The sequence below is a fragment of the Nelumbo lutea genome, chromosome 7 (assembly GCF_056320005.1).
Source record: "Nelumbo lutea isolate HS-2025 chromosome 7, American lotus-T2T, whole genome shotgun sequence".
Taxonomy (NCBI): Eukaryota; Viridiplantae; Streptophyta; class Magnoliopsida; order Proteales; family Nelumbonaceae; genus Nelumbo; species Nelumbo lutea.
Genome location: NC_142690.1, coordinates 21,296,702 through 21,315,694, shown reverse-complemented (window position 1 = coordinate 21,315,694; position 18,993 = coordinate 21,296,702). Strand labels below are relative to the sequence as shown.

General features: G+C 36.7%; 1 protein-coding gene across 1 annotated transcript; it reads left to right on the top strand.

Annotated features, from left to right (window-relative positions):
* The first annotated feature begins 230 nt into the window (after window positions 1–230).
* Window positions 231–17,934, top strand: LOC148845577 (wall-associated receptor kinase 5-like). Its single transcript, XM_088955019.1, has 4 exons — window positions 231–633; window positions 2,692–3,292; window positions 3,420–3,605; window positions 16,633–17,934. The coding sequence occupies exons 1-4, from the start codon at window positions 319–321 to the stop codon at window positions 17,790–17,792; spliced, it is 2,262 nt and encodes a 753-aa protein (XP_088811145.1). The 5' UTR covers window positions 231–318; the 3' UTR covers window positions 17,793–17,934.
* The last annotated feature ends 1,059 nt before the right edge of the window (window positions 17,935–18,993 follow it).

The window sequence follows — 18,993 nt, the reverse complement described above, 5'->3', positions numbered from 1 at the left end:
GTTCATGAAACGATTAATTGCAATTACCAAACTTCAACGTGTTTCAGCAACAACCAAAAACTTAAGGGGAGATTTCAGCCAATGACAGTTTGACCTTGGAACCCTTAGGGTAAATGCAACGTAAAAGCTTACCTCACACCCCAAGGAACTTACCAACTCCCCGAGTCCCCGTAAATAATTTACTTTATCCTTGACATCACCCCCATTGAATCCCTGTGAATTATCTCAGAAGTTACCCCCATTTCACCTATAATAGACTTCTAATTGGTGCTTATAAAAGGAAGAATTAATGCATATTGCAATAGACACCCAAGAATAATGATGGCTCGGCCGGCTGCTTTTCTTTGCCTGCTGTTATTATGGCCGGTTGTGTCGTCGTCGACATACACCAACATGACGATGCCTGGCTGCAAGGAAACATGCGGGAACACTTCCATCCCTTATCCCTTTGGCCTTGATGACCCCGAATGTTTCAGAGACCAAGCTTTCAGATTAGTCTGCAATACTTCCTTCGATCCTCCTATGCTTTCTTTTCCCGAAGACAATATTCCCATTTTGGATATATCGTTATTACAGGGTGAAGCAACCGCGCTCATCTGGGTTGCCAAAAACTGCAACGACTCATCATCCAACGTGAGTTCTAAGCGATCCTGATGATTAATGGAATATTAGGAGGAGACTATTGTACGTTTCATATTGATTGATTATACAATTGCACCTAGTATCAATTCCTCCATAAAACAGCTTTTCTGAAATTGTGGATTTTCACCAAAACTTCTTTTTTATAACAGAAAGACATTTATTTTTAGATTTAGGGTAGACCTATGGTGCTGGAAATATGATAGGGTTTTAAAAGGTGGTCTGCACTCTGCAATAATTAAATGGGTTCATTTTATTTTTGCGAAACCCGGATTAAGAAAACCACCACCTATGAGAGGTTTGCCACCTTTGTTTCAACTGAGGCTAGAGTCGGTGGGGGAGCTACTCTATACCTCTATATAAAAAAGAGGATGGCCCAATTCTCATCCCAACCTATCAACAACACGAAGGAATAAGAGAGTCCATGGCTCTTCTTCAGTTTTGCATGTTTTGCAACTACATGAAATAATCGAACTATGTTTATTAGTTTCTGAAATACTTTTCTACATGTTAGATACGGGCCTATGTGTTGTGTTTTGCTATCTTTGATGAATCAAATCCCCTCCTGAATTTTGATGAATATCACCTTGTTCTTAAATTATATATTTATAGAGAGTTCAAATCAGCCAAGATTTTTCCCCACAACTTTCCACAGTACATCCCAGCTGCTGTATATTGGGAACATTTCCCGATGATGACAACATCATTTCTGATATTATCATTGCGAGATGTTCTCAATACACAGGGGATGTGCTGTGAGATGTTGTGGGTGACTGATTTGATATCATTTATAGAAACTTATTTAGAACCCGTTTATTAGTTTATACTTGGATTGGAATCGCCAGAATGAGAATTGGTTGGAATTGGAATCAAAATGATCTATCTTTTCACCTATTTGTTCACATTTAGAATTGACTGGAATGGATTCTCATTCTATTGGAAGAGGAGGGAATAGACATTCCTTCAAATGGAGGAATGTGATCATTTCATCAAGAATGAGACTGAAATTCCAATTCTGCTCGGCCAAACAGTTGGGCAATTCTAAACCCCTATTTCACTAGCAAAATGCATATAAATCACATAAATATGTTAATATCACTAAATTTAAAGCTGAATTAACTATGAATGAGGTATAAATACATGAGAAATGCACACTTTAATATGTTATATGAAGAGAAACATTAAAATCAACAATACCGGGACATTGGAAAGATGTACATATTATACAAGAATTATCACTCTATTTCAGTTTTTATAATTATAACATAATATCTATTAATTGTTTGGGAATTTTTTAATTTAGTATTTTTAGTATATTTTTATTTTTAAAATACATTTTTAAAATAAAACGTATAAATCATTTAGGTAGATAAATTAAATTACTTTTATAATTTTCAGTTTTTATTAAAATTTTGGAGAAAGATAACTCTTAAACTATTTAGTTCAGTTTTTATAATTATAATTTACAATTTTTATTATTTTTTTGGGAAAATTATATAAGTAATAACTCTATTTTTCAAATAACAAATATATTTTCATTTTCCCATATGATTTATACGTAAAATAAAATATATAAATCATTTGAGATAAATAAAATAAAATTAATTTTATAATTTTCAGTTATTAAATTTTGGGGGAAAATTAACTCTTAAATAAAGGTTTGAATATGTTGTCAAATTAGGGTCTAATATGCCTCCTTATCAATGAATATTAGGCTCAGTCTGGAAAGAGTACAAATACAAATATATACAGTGCAAATGCATACAAAATAATACAAAACATAAGATTTTGCACTCTATATATTTGTATTTGTACTCCTTTCAAACTGAGCCTTAGGTTGTATCCCCTGATACAGCAGTATATACACCAATATAGTGATGTATCATGTGGATATACATGACTAACAAGATAGAAACTTATCCTATGCCAGTGAACATGGATATAGATACGATATATCTCGTATTCAATGTATTGTGGATACTTTAATCCTTGCTAACAATATATTTACTTTTGATCCTAGTTAATTAATTGAATCATTATTTTATGCGCCAGTCCCCACCCGACGGTTTTCGTACACTAGGTCAAGAAATGAAAGATTCAGGAGTCACAGTCCAGATCAACTTGACGGAAGGGTTCAAATTCTCCAACACCCGAAACAAATTCACTGCTATCGGATGCAACATGGAGGCCTTCATGTCCGATTACGTAAACCCTAACGGTTTCCAGAGCGGGTGCAGCTCTGTGTGTGGCAATATCACCAATGTGATCAACGGATCTTGTTCCGGCATCGGATGTTGCCAGACGTCCATTCCTCGGGGTCTTGATACATTTCAAGTAAAACTCCAAAGCAACAGCTCTGATGGCTCCAATTGCAGCTATGCCTTCCTGGTTAAGGATGAATGGTTCAGTTTCATGGAATCAGATATATGGGATTTTATAGGAAGGGTGCCATATAAGTTTGGGAATCAGACGGGAACTCCAGTGGTGCTGGAGTGGGCGATTGGGAACCAGACCTGTGGAGATACAAGCCTGCAGGTGAACTATGCCTGTAGAAACAACACTGAATGCATTAATTCCACCAGCGGCAGCGGATATCTGTGCCATTGCAAGAATGGCTACCATGGCAATCCTTATCTGCCACAAGGATGCCAAGGTATAGTAAAGCAGAAATAGAAGATTGTGTGTACCCAGTTATTTAGTGATTGATTTTATGATGATTTATTAGTTCCCCCATTAAATACTGATTATGCCAGCCTTTTATGCTTAATTGTTGCTTGAAGACATTGATGAATGCAAGAATGCCACCCATGACTGTGAAGGATCGTGCGAGAATACACTCGGAAGTTACAAATGCATTTGCCCAGAAGGAACTGTAGGTGATGGTTACAATTACAAGGTGAATGGAACTGGTTGCACCCCAATTTCCAAGAGTAATAAATCCAGTAAGGTGCTACACATCACTCTAGGTAATAAGCACAACTACCCCCTACTGCATTAATTTGTTTCTTGTCTTATATACCTTTTGTTTATTGATCCATTTTATTGTTGTAAATCTTAGGACGTTAATTACAACAATAACAATTTAGGAATGGCAACAAATCAGTTTGGGGTGGGGTGGGGTGGGGTGGGGTGGGGACACACAAATCTCCATCCCTGACCCTGATTTTTAACTAGTCCCAACTCCAATCCCCATTAACGATAAAAAATTAACCTACATAGCCAATCCCTCATGGAGATGAGTTTTTTATCAGAAACCCAAATCCCCATTTTTTACATTCAGTTTTTATAGAAAATGGATTTGTTTCAAATAAAAAATAAAAATAATATTTTAAATATATATAATTAATATTTAATATATATATATATATATATATATATATATTAATGGCGGGAAATTAAAGTCAGCAGTCAACTGTGATCTCTGACGTCCCAAACAAAAAGTGATTCTCTGTTTTCAAATTTCAATTGCAAGTATTATTTATTTATTCTATTTTAGGTCCCTCCACTTCGTCATCACTATTAGCAGGTTTGAATTTGACGACAACCGGAGCGGAGGGACTGATGAAGGTTATAGGTGCTCGTACCGTAACAGATGAATTGGGGTGTTTCGGTGTTAGGATTGTAGTTTAAGTGTCAGAAATATATATGTTTCGTGGGGAGCATAGATACTCAGAGATTTACGCCTGTACTTTCGACTTCATCAACGCTATGGGCCACAATGAAATGGTGGTCATGACTGTTGGTGAAGCGCTCGAGTGACGAGATTGGTGAAGCACTAACGACGTATAGTTAGGAATGGCAACGGGGCAGGGCAGGGCAGGGCGGGGCGGGGAGGGGGAGAATAGAGATGAAGATTTCCCATTTCTACTTCTGCGGGAGGAAAATCATCCCTATCCCTGATCCCTGCCCCATTCGGGGCGGATCCCCATGGGGAAAATTGCCATCCTTACGTGCAGTGATCCCTATACTTGTAGGCTATGTCAAGTCATACAAATCTGGAGTCTACTTGGAAAAGGAGAGTGGATAGAGATTTGGTGTGGCTAATTAACTGTTTTTTTTTTTTTATGCAAAGGAAATTTTCCTCCCTTCCCTCTAGAGAGGACCCAAACGTGGGATTTTGACAGTAGTCAAGTTTGGGGGTCTGCCTAGAAACAGGAAAATGAGGAAGATGGTGGATCTTTTAAGTCGATATATATGGTGGTGCAGGCCCATGAGGCCGAAGAGGATAAGATCGAATTCAGTACTCATAATACGAGTTAACATCTCCGCGGCCCCCCCGGGGGCCGCCCCACAACACCCCACTGCACATCCCCGCTGTGTATTGGGAACATCTCCCGAGATAGTACCAGTCCTAATGATGTCATCATCGGGGGATATTCCCAATACATGGCAGGGATGTGTTGTGGGGCGGAGATGTGATCTCTCATAACATGCCGTATTTACAAGCTTACAACTACTTGCAGTTGTGCATTGGAAATATCTCATCTCTCCATGAATAAAAACATATAAGTATAGAGATATTAATTATCAATATATGATTGCAGGTGATTGTGAGTTTGGTGTGAGCACCATATTTTGAGGATTGAATCTGAGTTCAAGGACAAAAAGTGTTCAGTGCATGGTTTTCAAAACCATACTAGACTAGACAGTTGGACCGGAAAAACTAGGAACTAGTCAGGTGATTGGTTCCATTTTACCCCAAAACCATTAATTTGCCCAAAAACATTGATTTGGTCAACAAATCGTTGACCCGGGCAGTCAAATCGTTCAAACCATTCAACGGTTTTGGCTGTTTTTTATTTTTTTATTTTTATTTTTTGTCAGAACGAGCCATCCTTTCGATTTGAACGGTTGGACTGTTCAACCTGGGAACCGGACCCCTAACTGATCTATTGTCCAATTCGATTTTAAAAACCTTGGTTTAGTGGAGAGGAAGGAGTGATGGCGGATGAAATAGAAATACCATAAATACTTGTTGGGTGTGCTTTAGTTTTAAGCAGATGTTTCTATTATATATCCTTGTTTCTAAATTCATATTCAATTCTCACAAAACCCTCCTCACATCGTTCTCACAACCACTTGTATATCAGGAACATTTTGTCATGAATAACAACATACATGTGCAAGATGTTTCCAATGCATGACTGAAAAAGATTGTGAGAAGGGTTTTGTGAGGACTCGAATCTGAGTATTCCCTGTTTCTAGGGTAAGGTGCACTTTGGTTGAAGGAGTGTGATTGGCTTTTCCATTAAGAAGTGTTTGCTGGTTTGTACAATTATTGTCTTGTCATGTTTGTTGGTTTCCCTTTCTATAGTTTGTCATTTTCTTTATAATAACTTTCTTTATTTACAACCAAAAAGATACTAGACATGCCTTGATATACAATTATTTGTGCAATCCATAGAAGTTAAATCATAGTATTTTTATTCATATAAATTGTTTACTTTTACCCTTTAATCTAATACGCATGCATAATAATAATAATAATAATAATAATAATAAACAATTTTGAATTTTAAGACCATAAGTACTTTTGTACCCTTAACGATTTTCCTCACATAAAAATCTCCAAAGAAATCTCTTAAATCCTTTGTCCTTCTAGAGTTTGGAATTCTGTTAAGATGAAAATTAAGTGGAATCTTGATCATCAACATCTGACCTAAGTAATCACCACAAGAGGAATTTAAGTTGCCTGGGAGAGTGAGTGAGAATAATCAACCCCCTTAGTCAAGCCATATATGCCAAGAGCTATCAATAGCACTTGGCATGGAGAATGTTTTTCCAACTCCAAGAAAAGCTAACATATCATTTCCTCCCCTCCTAAGACACACAAACCCGACCAAACTCTTGCGAATCTCTACATCCTGAGTCATCCTCTACTCGATGCTGAAAGGGTAAGATAGGATTCTTACGAATTTAGAGAAAATTAGGGATGTATTCAAAATTAATATAAAACGTAGCGATATTTTACTAATTTACCATTGGATTTAGGGAAGATCCAAGGGATTATATGCAATCATGTCTTGCCCCATTCTTTGTTCGGGGTAAAAATATTTTCCCCATCTCCACTCTATCCCCTATTAAGAAAGATCAGGTAAAACCCGCCCTATTCAAGATAGGGCAGGGCCCTAGTTTTACGAGGAAAATTGCCATCCCTAATCTCAAGTTTCGATATGGTTACACCAACCTCACTATGCAACCCAACCACACACACATCAGGAACATCTACCGTTCTTGTATGTTGTCATTCATGGAGAGATGTTTCTAATAGACATTGTGATGTTTTTTGTGTGAGGAGTGCTCTATCAAGAGTAAATTCCTCTAGTCATACTCGTGCAATAAAGAGTGCAAGAATTGAGACTGAGAGCTCAATCATGAAAAAGTTCATAGCAATATTGCAAAAAAAAAATAATCTTTTATGTTCCAAGGAGTAAGTACCTCCCTTTCTCGAAGACCATTAACTACTAGTATGCATGAATCTCCTGCTGTTGAGATCATGGAATGACCAAACCCTTCTGCTACATGATAACCATCAACAACTGCTCAAGCTTCTACTTCATTGATCGAGACAATTCCAATATCCCTTGCTGACTACATAATGAACCTTTTTCCTTCTAAACATCTTGATCTTGCTTTCTCTAATAATATGGGTGGGAGAATGCTTTTATTTACAAAATATTGTTTATGCAATGCAATTTTTGAAGGTCGGTTGTGCAGCCACTAGTTTTGAACAATGTAGATAAAAGTATGAAATAATAAAACATATCTAACTTGATCAAATCTTGAAGACTAATGATTGATTAGGCCGGTCAAAAGAACAAAACAAAACAAACATTATACCTCTAGTTGCCATAACCGATGCTCTTAACTTGTGGAGCCGATTTCCTTCTCACATCAACCTTTAGGCATTCTCCTTAGCTGTATCAATACAGGTGTCTCCACTTGAATGTAGTACCTTCTACCACCAAGATAGATGCTTGGTGACTACAAGGGCTTAGTCTATCCCCTTGAGTCACAATGATTCTCTCATGAATCTTTTCTCTAAGAAACAGTGTTGATAGGATGCACTCTTATGAGTTGGAAGTTAGGATGAGTTTAAATAACAGAGAGAATACTTCATTCACCTAGGGAAGAGGGGTCCCCTCTCATATTAATTCTTTTGTGCAGTCTCCCCCTATCAAAGAGTTTACCTAAAGATGAGGGATCTAATTTCCTTGATTTTCTCTCAATTAATAGCTCCATTATTTTCAAATAAATGGGGTATATTCAAATTTAAATTTAATTTGTCAAATCCCAAAATTCTAGAGCTATGATGGGCCACAATCTGGATCGTGGCCACACAATGAGCTCTATTTGGGTGGTTGGATTAGGACCAAACAATCTGGATCGTGGCCACTATGATGGGCCACAATCTGGGTCCTACCCGTATGGGCATTTTTCTAACAATCTCCCACTTGGCCCAAATAGTTAGGGGTGTTCACAAGAAGAGTCAAACCAATCAAACCAACCAAATCGATCTGATCCAACCCGATCAGGTCGGTCTCAGTTTCTAAATATAAACAATTCAACTAGTCAGGTTGGTTTCAGTTTTTCAATCTGAAAACCAAAACCAACCTAAACCAAACCGATTATGGATAGTAGTAGAAGTCTGATACTTCTGGTTTTGGTATAGAAACAATGAGACTCTCTCCACTTTTAAGACTTTACACAATACATTTTACAAATATAGATAGTTTGGACTCCACTTTAATTATTATTTTTTTTACATTAGTCTTGAAGTTTGAGACAATTGGGCTCCCCTTCATTCATTACTTTTAGTAATAGTCTTGAAGTTGAAGAGACTTACACAAAAATAGCAATTATCTTTGGGTTTGGGGTAGTATAGACACAGCAGCGTATATGACATAGAAAAATATGGTGTTTGACTCAAATAGGCAATGAGATAAATCAGCCAATAAAAACCATATACAACATATGAAAAAGAGATTGCAAATCAATAAATCTCCTAGGATGACCAATTGACCATCCCCAAAATGGCTCGACCAAACCGAAAAACCGACCCAAACTGACCCTTCATTTTTGGATTGGTTTTCTCTTATAACCGATCAATTTTGGGTTAGTTGTTTATCAAACTGACTAGGTCGATTCAGTTGAGCAAAAAGCCTACAACCGACCCAACCCAACCCATGAACACTTCTACGAATAGTGGACATGGAGAGAAATCATAAAATAAAATTAACTTGATCAAGGCTAATGATTGTATAAGTATATACATGTAACTAAACTACTTAGGAAATAACTAGCATAATGCAAATCATGGCGGTTTCCTCTAACTATTAGAGTTTTCTTCCATGTATTATACCATTATACATCACAACCCTCAATGTACAAACCTTGTTGTGTTTTGGTCCATTGTCTATCACTACATATATATGCACAAGGTGACAGGCTATGAGACATCCGTATATACAAGAAGCATCGACATGTGTCATCCAATCAAACTTCCTTCATCCAACAAACTGACAATACCCATGTTTTTCACATGGTTTTGATAAATTATAGGGGACAACCCCTTAGTCATGGGGTTTGCCAACATCTTGTCAACTTTAACATGTTGGATGTCTACCTTGCATTCTTGTATTCTGTCCCTCACTACCAAGTACTTTAAATCTATGTACTTGCTTTTAGGGGTGAACATTCAGTTTACTTGGTTAAAAACCAAATCGAATAAACTGAAATTTTAAAAACCAAATTAAAAAAAATAAAAACCAAAATTGAAATTTAGAAAAACCGAAATAACCGAAACCAAAGTTTTTTATTCGGTTTTTGGTTTTCAGTTAAAACTGAATTTTAATAATATATGCTCTATTATATATACTATATAGTATATATATATTATAAAATATATATTATGAAATCAAATTTCAGTATATTATATATTAATATATAAATATCTAATATATTATATGTTACATATTATACATTTTATGTTACATATAATAATAAAAAGTTCAGTTAATTTGGTTAACCAAAATTTTAATTCCAAAAACTGAAACCAAAAACCAAAATAGCCAAAAACCGAAAAAGTGAACCGATTTAACCAAAAACCTAAAAAGCCGAAACCGAAATTTTTGGTTCGGTTATTCAATTTTAACCAAATAATGCTCACCCCTACTTGCTTTAGCAACTATTCTTGTTATTTTTAGAGAAAAACATTGTTGTTGCATTGTTGTAGTAAAATTGTATTGGTCTATCTACATAATCCAATACACGAGCACCTAGACCGATAATAAAGTTTTTCTAACCACATTGCATGTGTCGTAGCATCATGGCACTCAATAAACTTTGCTTCCATTGTGGATGAAGCTCTTAGTTTCTGCTTGTTGCTCCTTCAGCAAGCAGGAATACATATCCCAATGTGGACTTTCTAGTGTTTAGGCAACCAGCATAATCCAAATCGGTATATCCACACAGATTCAATTCATCCCCTCTTTTATATGTGAAAACATATAGTTTAGTTTCCTATAGATATCTAAGCACTTTCTTTGCATCTCTCCAATATTCTCTACCTAGGTTACTTTGAAATCTACCCAGTATTCCCACTGGAAATACAATGTTAGGTCCTGTGCAAACATGTTCATACATCAAACTACCAATGACTAATGCATAAGGAACTCTATTCATGTCCTCTTTTTCATATTCAGTTTGAGGGCAGCTTTTGTTGCTAAGTTTATCTCCTTTATGAATGGGAATTACACTTGGTGCACAATTTTCCATCCCAAACCTTTCTAAGACCCTTTGGACATAGACCCTTTGGGATAACCCCAGAACCTTACGATCTCAATCTCTTTGGATCTCAATTCCTAGAACATAGGAGGCTTCTCCCATGTCCTTCATGTCAAATTTTTGTTTTAGAAATTCTTTGGTTTGGTACAATAAGCCCATATCTCTACTAGTTAACAAGATATCGTCAACATATAACAGTAGCATAACAAAACTATTCCCACTGATTTTGAGGTATATGCATTGATCTACATCATTTTCTTTGTATCCAAAAGATGTAATAATACTGTGAAATTTGTAGTACCATTGGCGGGAGGCCTATTTCAACCTATAAATGGCCTTTTTTAGTCTACAAACCATATATTCTCTACCCTCAACTACAAACCCTTCGGGTTGCTCCATGTACATTTCCTCTTCTATATCACCATTCAGAAAAGTCATTTTCACATCCATCTAATGTAATTCCATATCATAATGAGCTACCAAGGCCATGATTATTCTGAATGAATCTTTCCTACATACAGGAGAAAATGTCTCATTGTAGTCAACTCCCTTCTTTGTATTATACCTTTGGCCATAAGCCTAGCTTTGTACCTCTTTAACTTCACCAGTAGATTCCCTTTTAGTCTTAAATATCCATTTACATGGAATTGTCTGGGCACCTACCGGTAGTGGTACTAAGTCCCAGACACCATTAGTGACCAGAGTCAATTTCACTCTTCATGGCCTCAAGCCAAAATGGCTTCTCTAAATGTGAGTGGGTCTATAAAATGACCCATATCAAACTCAGTCTCTTGAAGATATACATAGTTAGAAGATGTAGTGCTTCTTATTCTAGTTGATCTCCTAAGGAGTATGGGTGCTTTTGTGCTCTCTATAGGAGATGGTATTTGTTTCATAGGTTTTTCTGGACAAACAACAGTTACTTCTATCTCAATGGTATGTTCTACTGATGGTTGTTCTTCTTGTACCATAGTGGAATCTATAGGCAGAATAACATTGAGATGTCTATCAATATTTTGGACTTCCCATAACTCAATGCTTCTGTTATGTTCGTTTCCACTCTCCAAGAGATCCTATAAGAACTTTGCATTTCTTGCTTCTATAGTTCTTGGGGAACCATTTGGACAATAGAACCTGAACCCTTTGGATCTTTCAGCATACCCTACAAAATGTCTACAGGTGGTCCTAGGATCCAACTTCCCTAATTGCGGGTTGTATATCCATACTTCAACTCTGCAACCCCAAACGTGCACATGGTTTAAATTGGGTTTCTTTTCAACCCATAACTCAAATGGAGTTTTTGGTACTGACTTGGTCAGTACTTTGTTTAATACATACAATGCGGTTTTCAAGGCTTCTCCCCATAAGCTTATGGGCAAGACAAAGTCACTCATCATATTCTCTTAAGAACAACGCAAAGGGTTCAAGACTTTGTCCTAAGTCAATATATCTCCCATAATACTTTCATCATCTATCAAACTGGCCTATCTTTATTGTATCCCCGATCTGCTTTTTTACTTCCACATTGAAAGTCTTAAATGCTTATAAGGCTTTAGACTTCTGACCATGAAGTAGATATATATACATATACCTCGAGTAGTCAATCAATAAATGTTATAAAGTATCTTTGACCACTCAAGTAGGGAGTAGAGAGCGGTCAACATACGTCTGTGTGAATCAAAGCTAGTATTGCTTCACTCCTTGTGGCTTCATTTTCCTTCTTGTTTATTTGTTTTCCTTTGATACAATCAACACAAGTGGGAAAATTCTCAAGGCTCATTAGTTGCAAAATTTCGTCACTCATGAGTCTCTTAAGGCGATCAACTGAAATGTGACCTAACCTTCTATGCCACAGGAATAAAGAGTTCTCTTCTACTGAACTTATCTTTTTTCCAACTATATGGGACATTAATTTGTCCAAATCCGATGATCAGTTCAATTTATATAAGTTAAAAATTAAATCACCAAAACCAATTAATCTAGATGAATAAAATATTTCCAACTTTAAGTCATAGAAATTAAGTCTATAACCATCAAGTTCTTGGAAAATCTAGGAACACAAACCACATTGTTCAAAATTAATTTATAACTAGTACTCAAAATTATTTCAAAATCTCCTATGGCCTTTGATAAGGGGTGATTTGGCCCGACCTCCTAATTGGGTGACATATGTACATGACTTGGCAACTCGACATGAGTAGATCGGCACGTGGACATGGCTCAACTCAGGTGATAACTCAACCAGTATCAGCTCGCTATAGAACGAGCTCAAGTACACTAATGTCCCGAGCTAAAGGTACTTTGCGTCGAGTCCATCTCAGTTTGCGAACTAAAACAACAAGTTCTTAGTAGTCTGAACCCAAGCAAGTGAGCCACCTTGAAGACGAGTTGCCTCGGGCAGAATCACCTCGGCACACCGCCAGTAGCTCGTCACAGGTAGCTCGCTGACAAGAAGCCATGCATCTCACGAGAAGCTTTCTGCCTGATGGGACTGTACCTGCCAACCCCGAAGGCTGCACCCACGTCCCTTGTCTAGCGGCACAGTGTCTACCAACTCTGAGGACTGCACTCATATCTCTTGCCTAGCGATGTCGTGCCTGCCAACCCCAGAGGTTGCCTCCTGCCTGGCAGGACCGTACCCTACAACGGTCGCATTAGCCCACCCTCTCCCAGTCCTAACAATGAGAGCCAGTCACTCCAAAATGTTACCTGACAACAGATCATCGCGGCAAAGATTCAGGATCAACCCCAAACTTGTCAAAATGCCAGTATATAAAGACTTCAACCCCCCAAGGGCCAAGGTATCGCATATTCACCACTCTCTAGCTTTCTCTTCTTGCAAACTCATTCTCTTCCAGCTCGCAACCGAGTACTAACTTAAGCATCGGAGTGCTCCCGCCGAGTGAGCAACCCCGGGTTCCTTCATCTCTCTTCATGCAGGTACCTCTTGCACGTCATCAGCTAGGAGCTCAGTCACTTCCAGCTAGGAGTGGCCAGAATGCGCATCATTAGCCTTCACAACCACTTTATTTTCATCTCCCAAGAAGATGAAATGTTCATTTGGTTTTGGTTTCCTTGTCCTTCGAAGTCCCTGCATGGTGTTAACAATATGAGTTGTTGCACCCGAATCAATCCACCATGAATCATAGCATGACTTAACAAAATTGGATTCACATACCAAGGAAATATTAGTACTTGATTCTTTCCCCTTCAGATCCAGCCAGCTTAAACCTTGTGCAGTCACTTCTAAAATGGCCCTTCTTCTTGTAGAAGAAGCAAGCGGGCTCACTCTTTGGCTTTCCTTTAGTACTTTTATGCCCTTTGTTCTTCTGTGCAAGACCTTTCCTCTTCTTCTCACCTTTCATAACAAGACTGGCAATTTCCAGCCTCTCTTGTTTAAGTCTCTCCTCTTCTTGTATGTACATAGTCAAGAGCCTGTTAAAGCTCCAATGTTCCTTCTAAGTATTAAATAACACTTTGAATGGTCCATACTCATTTTGTTTATGCAGGCTTTTACAATCGATTTACATATTCGGTTGGATCTTTTCCAATCATCTAAGTGATCTCTCTTTCTAAGATGCATCATCATTAAGTACGGGTTTCTTTTTTTCCCATATAGCCAAATCTAGGTCTTTGCATCCTAGAATTATGTTGAGCATTTCGTTCCATTCTACGTAATCATCACCATCCAACATAGGAATTGCAATAATATCAAAGGAACCAAGATTTGTTGCAAATTTGAATTAAATTTAGAATCTTAGGATTTTGCCATAAAGTTTTACCTTCGGGCATTCAACCCAATTGTCGGATCAACTAAGGGACTATTTGTTTGCTATGAAGTCTGACATCTGAAAGTGCAATAATTACATTAAGAGGTATATTGGTATTGGTGAACTTTTCTTTCCTCATAACTTTGAATGCAGAGAATGTTATTCTGAACTCTGAATTCTGAATTCTAAAAATTATCTAATATCTATTTTGACCCCATATATTAGAGTTTTTGTTTATCTTTTGGGGGTATCATTGAAAAACAAAAATTTGTATGATTGCACTTTAAGAGATAAGAGGAAATGGACAACCATTTTTCTCTTAAAGTTAAAAGATTCCTCTTGAGAGATAAGAGTCAAGAGGAAACGAACAGGCCCTAAGTATGCATACCTTGAGGTTGCTATCCCATACCTTTGAGTATTAGAGAGTTAGATTCTTCAAATTATTAACATTTAGGATGTCATTAAATCTTAATTGCTCGCCTTTGGGCCCAAGCAATTCTGATTTAATGCTAACATTCAATTCCAGCATCCTAGGAATATCAGTGGACTGCTTTGGCTAGACCCACTCAGCAAGTATGTTCTCTGTAGTGCAACCAATTTGTTGATACGGTTCATCTTCCAAAATTATCAATTGTATTGGTCTAACATGATATTTGAATAATCCGTTCGGTTCAACTAAGTACCGAACCACTATCTGAGTTGCAATAGTTGGACTAGTTTGAACCAGTCCAAATTGACCCATATCGATTTGGGTCATTAGCCCCACCAACAAATTGGTGTTTCTTGGTCCAAGTAATAACACGCTAAACAACAACTTAGATAATGGGCCTACAGCCCACTACTCATAACAAGAACCAATACAATAAAATAAGGTATCTGGTGTATCAGCCCGTTAAACAATTATTTTGGTCTCTCCATGACTGCCATTTTGATGACATGACAAGTTCAAAATTTCTGTTGGTTACTGCATTAAATAAAAGTACATGGGGGCCCAGTAAAGTAAATATGCTTTTCCCATTTAATTAAGGAAAAACAGTGAGCACGTAGTGCACCATATATGATTTCAGTGATCAAACAGTTTATGATCAGTCCAATATTTATGATCAATCAAAATTTATTTGATCACAGAATTCATATATAATAGTCCATATAACGATTAGCCATGGATCATTGGATCTTAAAACATTTCTTTATCCATGGCTATCATCTAAACAAATTGGACACCCATTTACTGGTCACGTTGTGACCAATCATTTGAAATGAATAAAGCTATAACACTGCAGCAAATTTGGTTCCCATAATGCCATCAAAAGATGTTCATATTCAGCTTAGCTAACAGGTAGCAACTACAATAACCCTTTATGTTAATGGTGGGATTAACCATTTCCACCAGCATGGCTTGTTACAACAATGATGCCATCTAAGTCGACATTTAAAATAACTCAATAAATGGATCAAGAGAAATAAAACAATAAATAAATAAAACTCTTGAATCTAGTAGAATGGGCATGAAATACAACCCGAAATTCAAGCCATGTTGTAGATAACCGGCATTACCAAAACCAATTAACATAAGTATATAGAATAAAAAAATCCTAATGGCAGCCATGGGATCTAAGTACAAGAGGTTCAACCAATACAGAGTACATAAAAGTATGGAATAATAAAATTGAAATAATAAAACAGATCTGACTGCTTGATCTGATCTTGAAGACTAGTGATTGTTTTGGCCGATCAAAAGAAAAAAAAAAAAACATTATACCTCCAATCGTCATAATCAGTGTTCTTGACTTGTGGAAGCCGATTTCCTTCTCGTATCAATCTTTGGGCGTTCTCCTTGGCTGTATCAATACAGGTGTCTCCACTTGAATGTAGTACCTTCTATCACCATGATAGAAACTTGGTGACTGCAAGGACTTAGTTTATCCCCTTAAGTCACAGCGATTCCTCTCAAGAATCTTTTCTCTCAGAAACAGTGTTGATAGGATGCATTCTCATGAGTTGAGTTGGAGGGTAGGATGATATTAGTTATTAGAGAGAATGCTTCATTCGCCCAGGGGAGAGGAGTCCTCTCTCATATTAATTCTTTTAGGTAATCTCATCCTATCAAAGAGTTTACCTAAAGATGAGGGATTTAATTCCTTTGATTTTCTCTCAATTAACAGCCCCATTATTTCCAAATAAATGGGGTCTATTCAAATTTAAATTTAAATTGTCAAATCCCCAAATTTTGAACTATTCTAGGAAAGTGTTTTAGTCCTACCACCCACACGATGAGATATATTCGGGTGGTTGGATTAGGACCAAACAATCTGGATTGTGGCCTACCCGTATGGGTATTTTTCTAACAATTTCCTTTCTATTTTGTTAATGTGCACCATGCAAATTACAGCAAACTTATTGTTTTCATTATTAGTTATTAATTTTATACATGCAGGTACAGGACTAGGTCTCCTCTTTGTTGTTATTGGTAGCTCTTGGGTGCATTTGGTTTTGCAGAAAAGAAAGGAAAGCAAAACGAGAGAAAAATTCTTTAAACAAAATGGAGGTTTATTATTACATCAACTGCTTGTTTCAAGGGAACAGTCTTTAGAGACAATGAAGATTTTTACTTCAGAAGAGCTGAAAAAGGCAACTAACAACTATGATGAGAGTCGAATACTTGGTCGTGGAGGTTATGGCACAGTCTATAAAGGAGTATTACAAGACAATAGAATAGTTGCCATTAAGAAATCCAAAATAATAGATAAAGACCAAATTGAGCAATTTATAAATGAAGTTCTCATTCTCTCCCAAGTCAACCATAGGAATGTGGTGAAGTTACTAGGCTGTTGTTTAGAAACTGAAGTTCCATTACTAGTTTATGAGTTTATCTCTAATGGGACCTTGTTTCACCATATTCACACTGAGAATAAAGAGTTGCAGCTTTCATGGAAAGATAGATTAAGGATAGCTGCTGAAACTGCAGGAGCACTTGCTTATTTGCATTCTGCGGCTTCTCCACCAATCATTCATAGAGATGTCAAGTCTGCCAATATACTTTTAGATGGTAATCACACTGCAAAAGTTTCAGATTTTGGTGCTTCAAGGTTAGTTCCACAGGATCAAATGCAATTAACTACATTGGTACAAGGCACTCTAGGGTATTTAGACCCAGAATACCTGTATACAAGTCAATTAACAGAGAAGAGCGATGTATATAGCTTTGGCGTGGTCCTTGTGGAGTTACTTACAGGAAGAAAGGCTCTTTCTTTTGAGAAACCTGAAGAAGAGAGGAACCTAGCAATGCATTTTGTTTCATCAATGAGAAGGAATCGACTCTTTGATATTCTAGATGATCGAGTAATGCATGAAGGGAGTCGTGCACAACTCCAAGAAGTTGCTGAACTTGCAAAAAAATGCTTGAAGTTGAATGGAGAAGAGAGACCAACAATGAAAGAAGTCGCAATGGAACTAGTAGGGTTGCAAACAGTTGGAATGCATCCATGGGTCAATCAATATCCTACAGAAACTGAGCATTTTCTAAGTGAATATGAAGACTCAAGTTACAATGGCACCACTGAATTTGACAGCCTGAACAGTTATGGTTTTAATTGATTCCAGGAGATAGTTTCCAAGTACTTTATCTTCCTTCACAATAAATACAATGGTGAAGAACCTTATATATGTGTTACATTGTTGTCCCTTCTTAATTTTTTTCATGTTATTATGCTTTTTAATTGTTTATATTTAGTTCTCAATAAATTAGTTCTATACCTACTACCAATCACTGTTGTTGTATTGCTATAAATATAATATTTGAGATAATAAACAATATTACTTCAACACATTCAGTCAACATATTACCAAAAACTATATTCTTAATTTGTGATTGATCATTTGATTTTCCTAATTTAACTAACTTGTTTATTGGATAGTTATCAAATTCTATAACAAATTCTAGGTGATATGAGTTTTCTCATACGTGTATGGAGATTAATTTCCTTAATGAAATGTGAGAAAGGTTCTGATATAGAAGTCATGTATTTCATGCCAGTCAAATAGTGGTTATGTAAAAGTGACCCTCATGTAAATGTGAGAAAGGTTCTGATATAGAAGTCATGTATTTCATGCCAGTCAAATAGTGGTTATGTAAAAGTGGCCCTCATGTAGTGCCTTCTGGTCATGATCCCAATTCCCTTAATGGTTGTTGAAGCTGAAAATTAGGTTTTTCTTTGGTATTTAATGGAAAATCTAGTTTTGGTAATTGTGCTATGAACATTACCCCTCTCTAAAGTTTGAGCTTGAAAAGAAAAACATAGTTGCAGGTTTGCTGTGGAAAATTTCCTTAATTCACTTTTCTCTCAACTCTCTTTTGCAAGAAGAAAGAAATGGGACAGTGCAAAAATGGAAAGTGTTGGAAAGAGTACAAATATGCGGCTGTAGTGTTGGGAACCTTGGGCTCAGTTTTGGAAAGAGTACAAATATAAATAGGTACAGTGCAAAAATGGACTTAAATTTTTGGGCATCCATATCTCCTAAAACCAAAAGCTGAACTAAATGGTTGTTGAAGCAGAATGACAAAACCAAGTTTGAGCTTGAAATGGAATATACCAAGAAAAACATAGTTGCAGGTTTGCTGTGGAAAATTTCCTTAATTCACTTTTCTCTCAACTCTCTTTTGCAAGAAGAAAGAAATGGGACAGTGCAAAAATGGAAAGTGTTGGAAAGAGTACAAATATGCGGCTGTAGTGTTGGAACCTTGGGCTCAGTTTTGGAAAGAGTACAAATATAAATAGGTACAGTGCAAAAATGGACT

Excerpts from the sequence above, each read along its gene's own strand:
- LOC148845577 (XM_088955019.1), top strand. The coding sequence starts at position 319 with ATGATGGCTCGGCCGGCTGCTTTTCTTTGCCTGCTGTTATTATGGCCG. Across the intron at positions 3,293-3,419 it reads TCTGCCACAAGGATGCCAAG|ACATTGATGAATGCAAGAAT; the intron begins GTATAGTAAAGC and ends TGTTGCTTGAAG. Across the intron at positions 3,606-16,632 it reads GGTGCTACACATCACTCTAG|GTACAGGACTAGGTCTCCTC; the intron begins GTAATAAGCACA and ends TTATACATGCAG.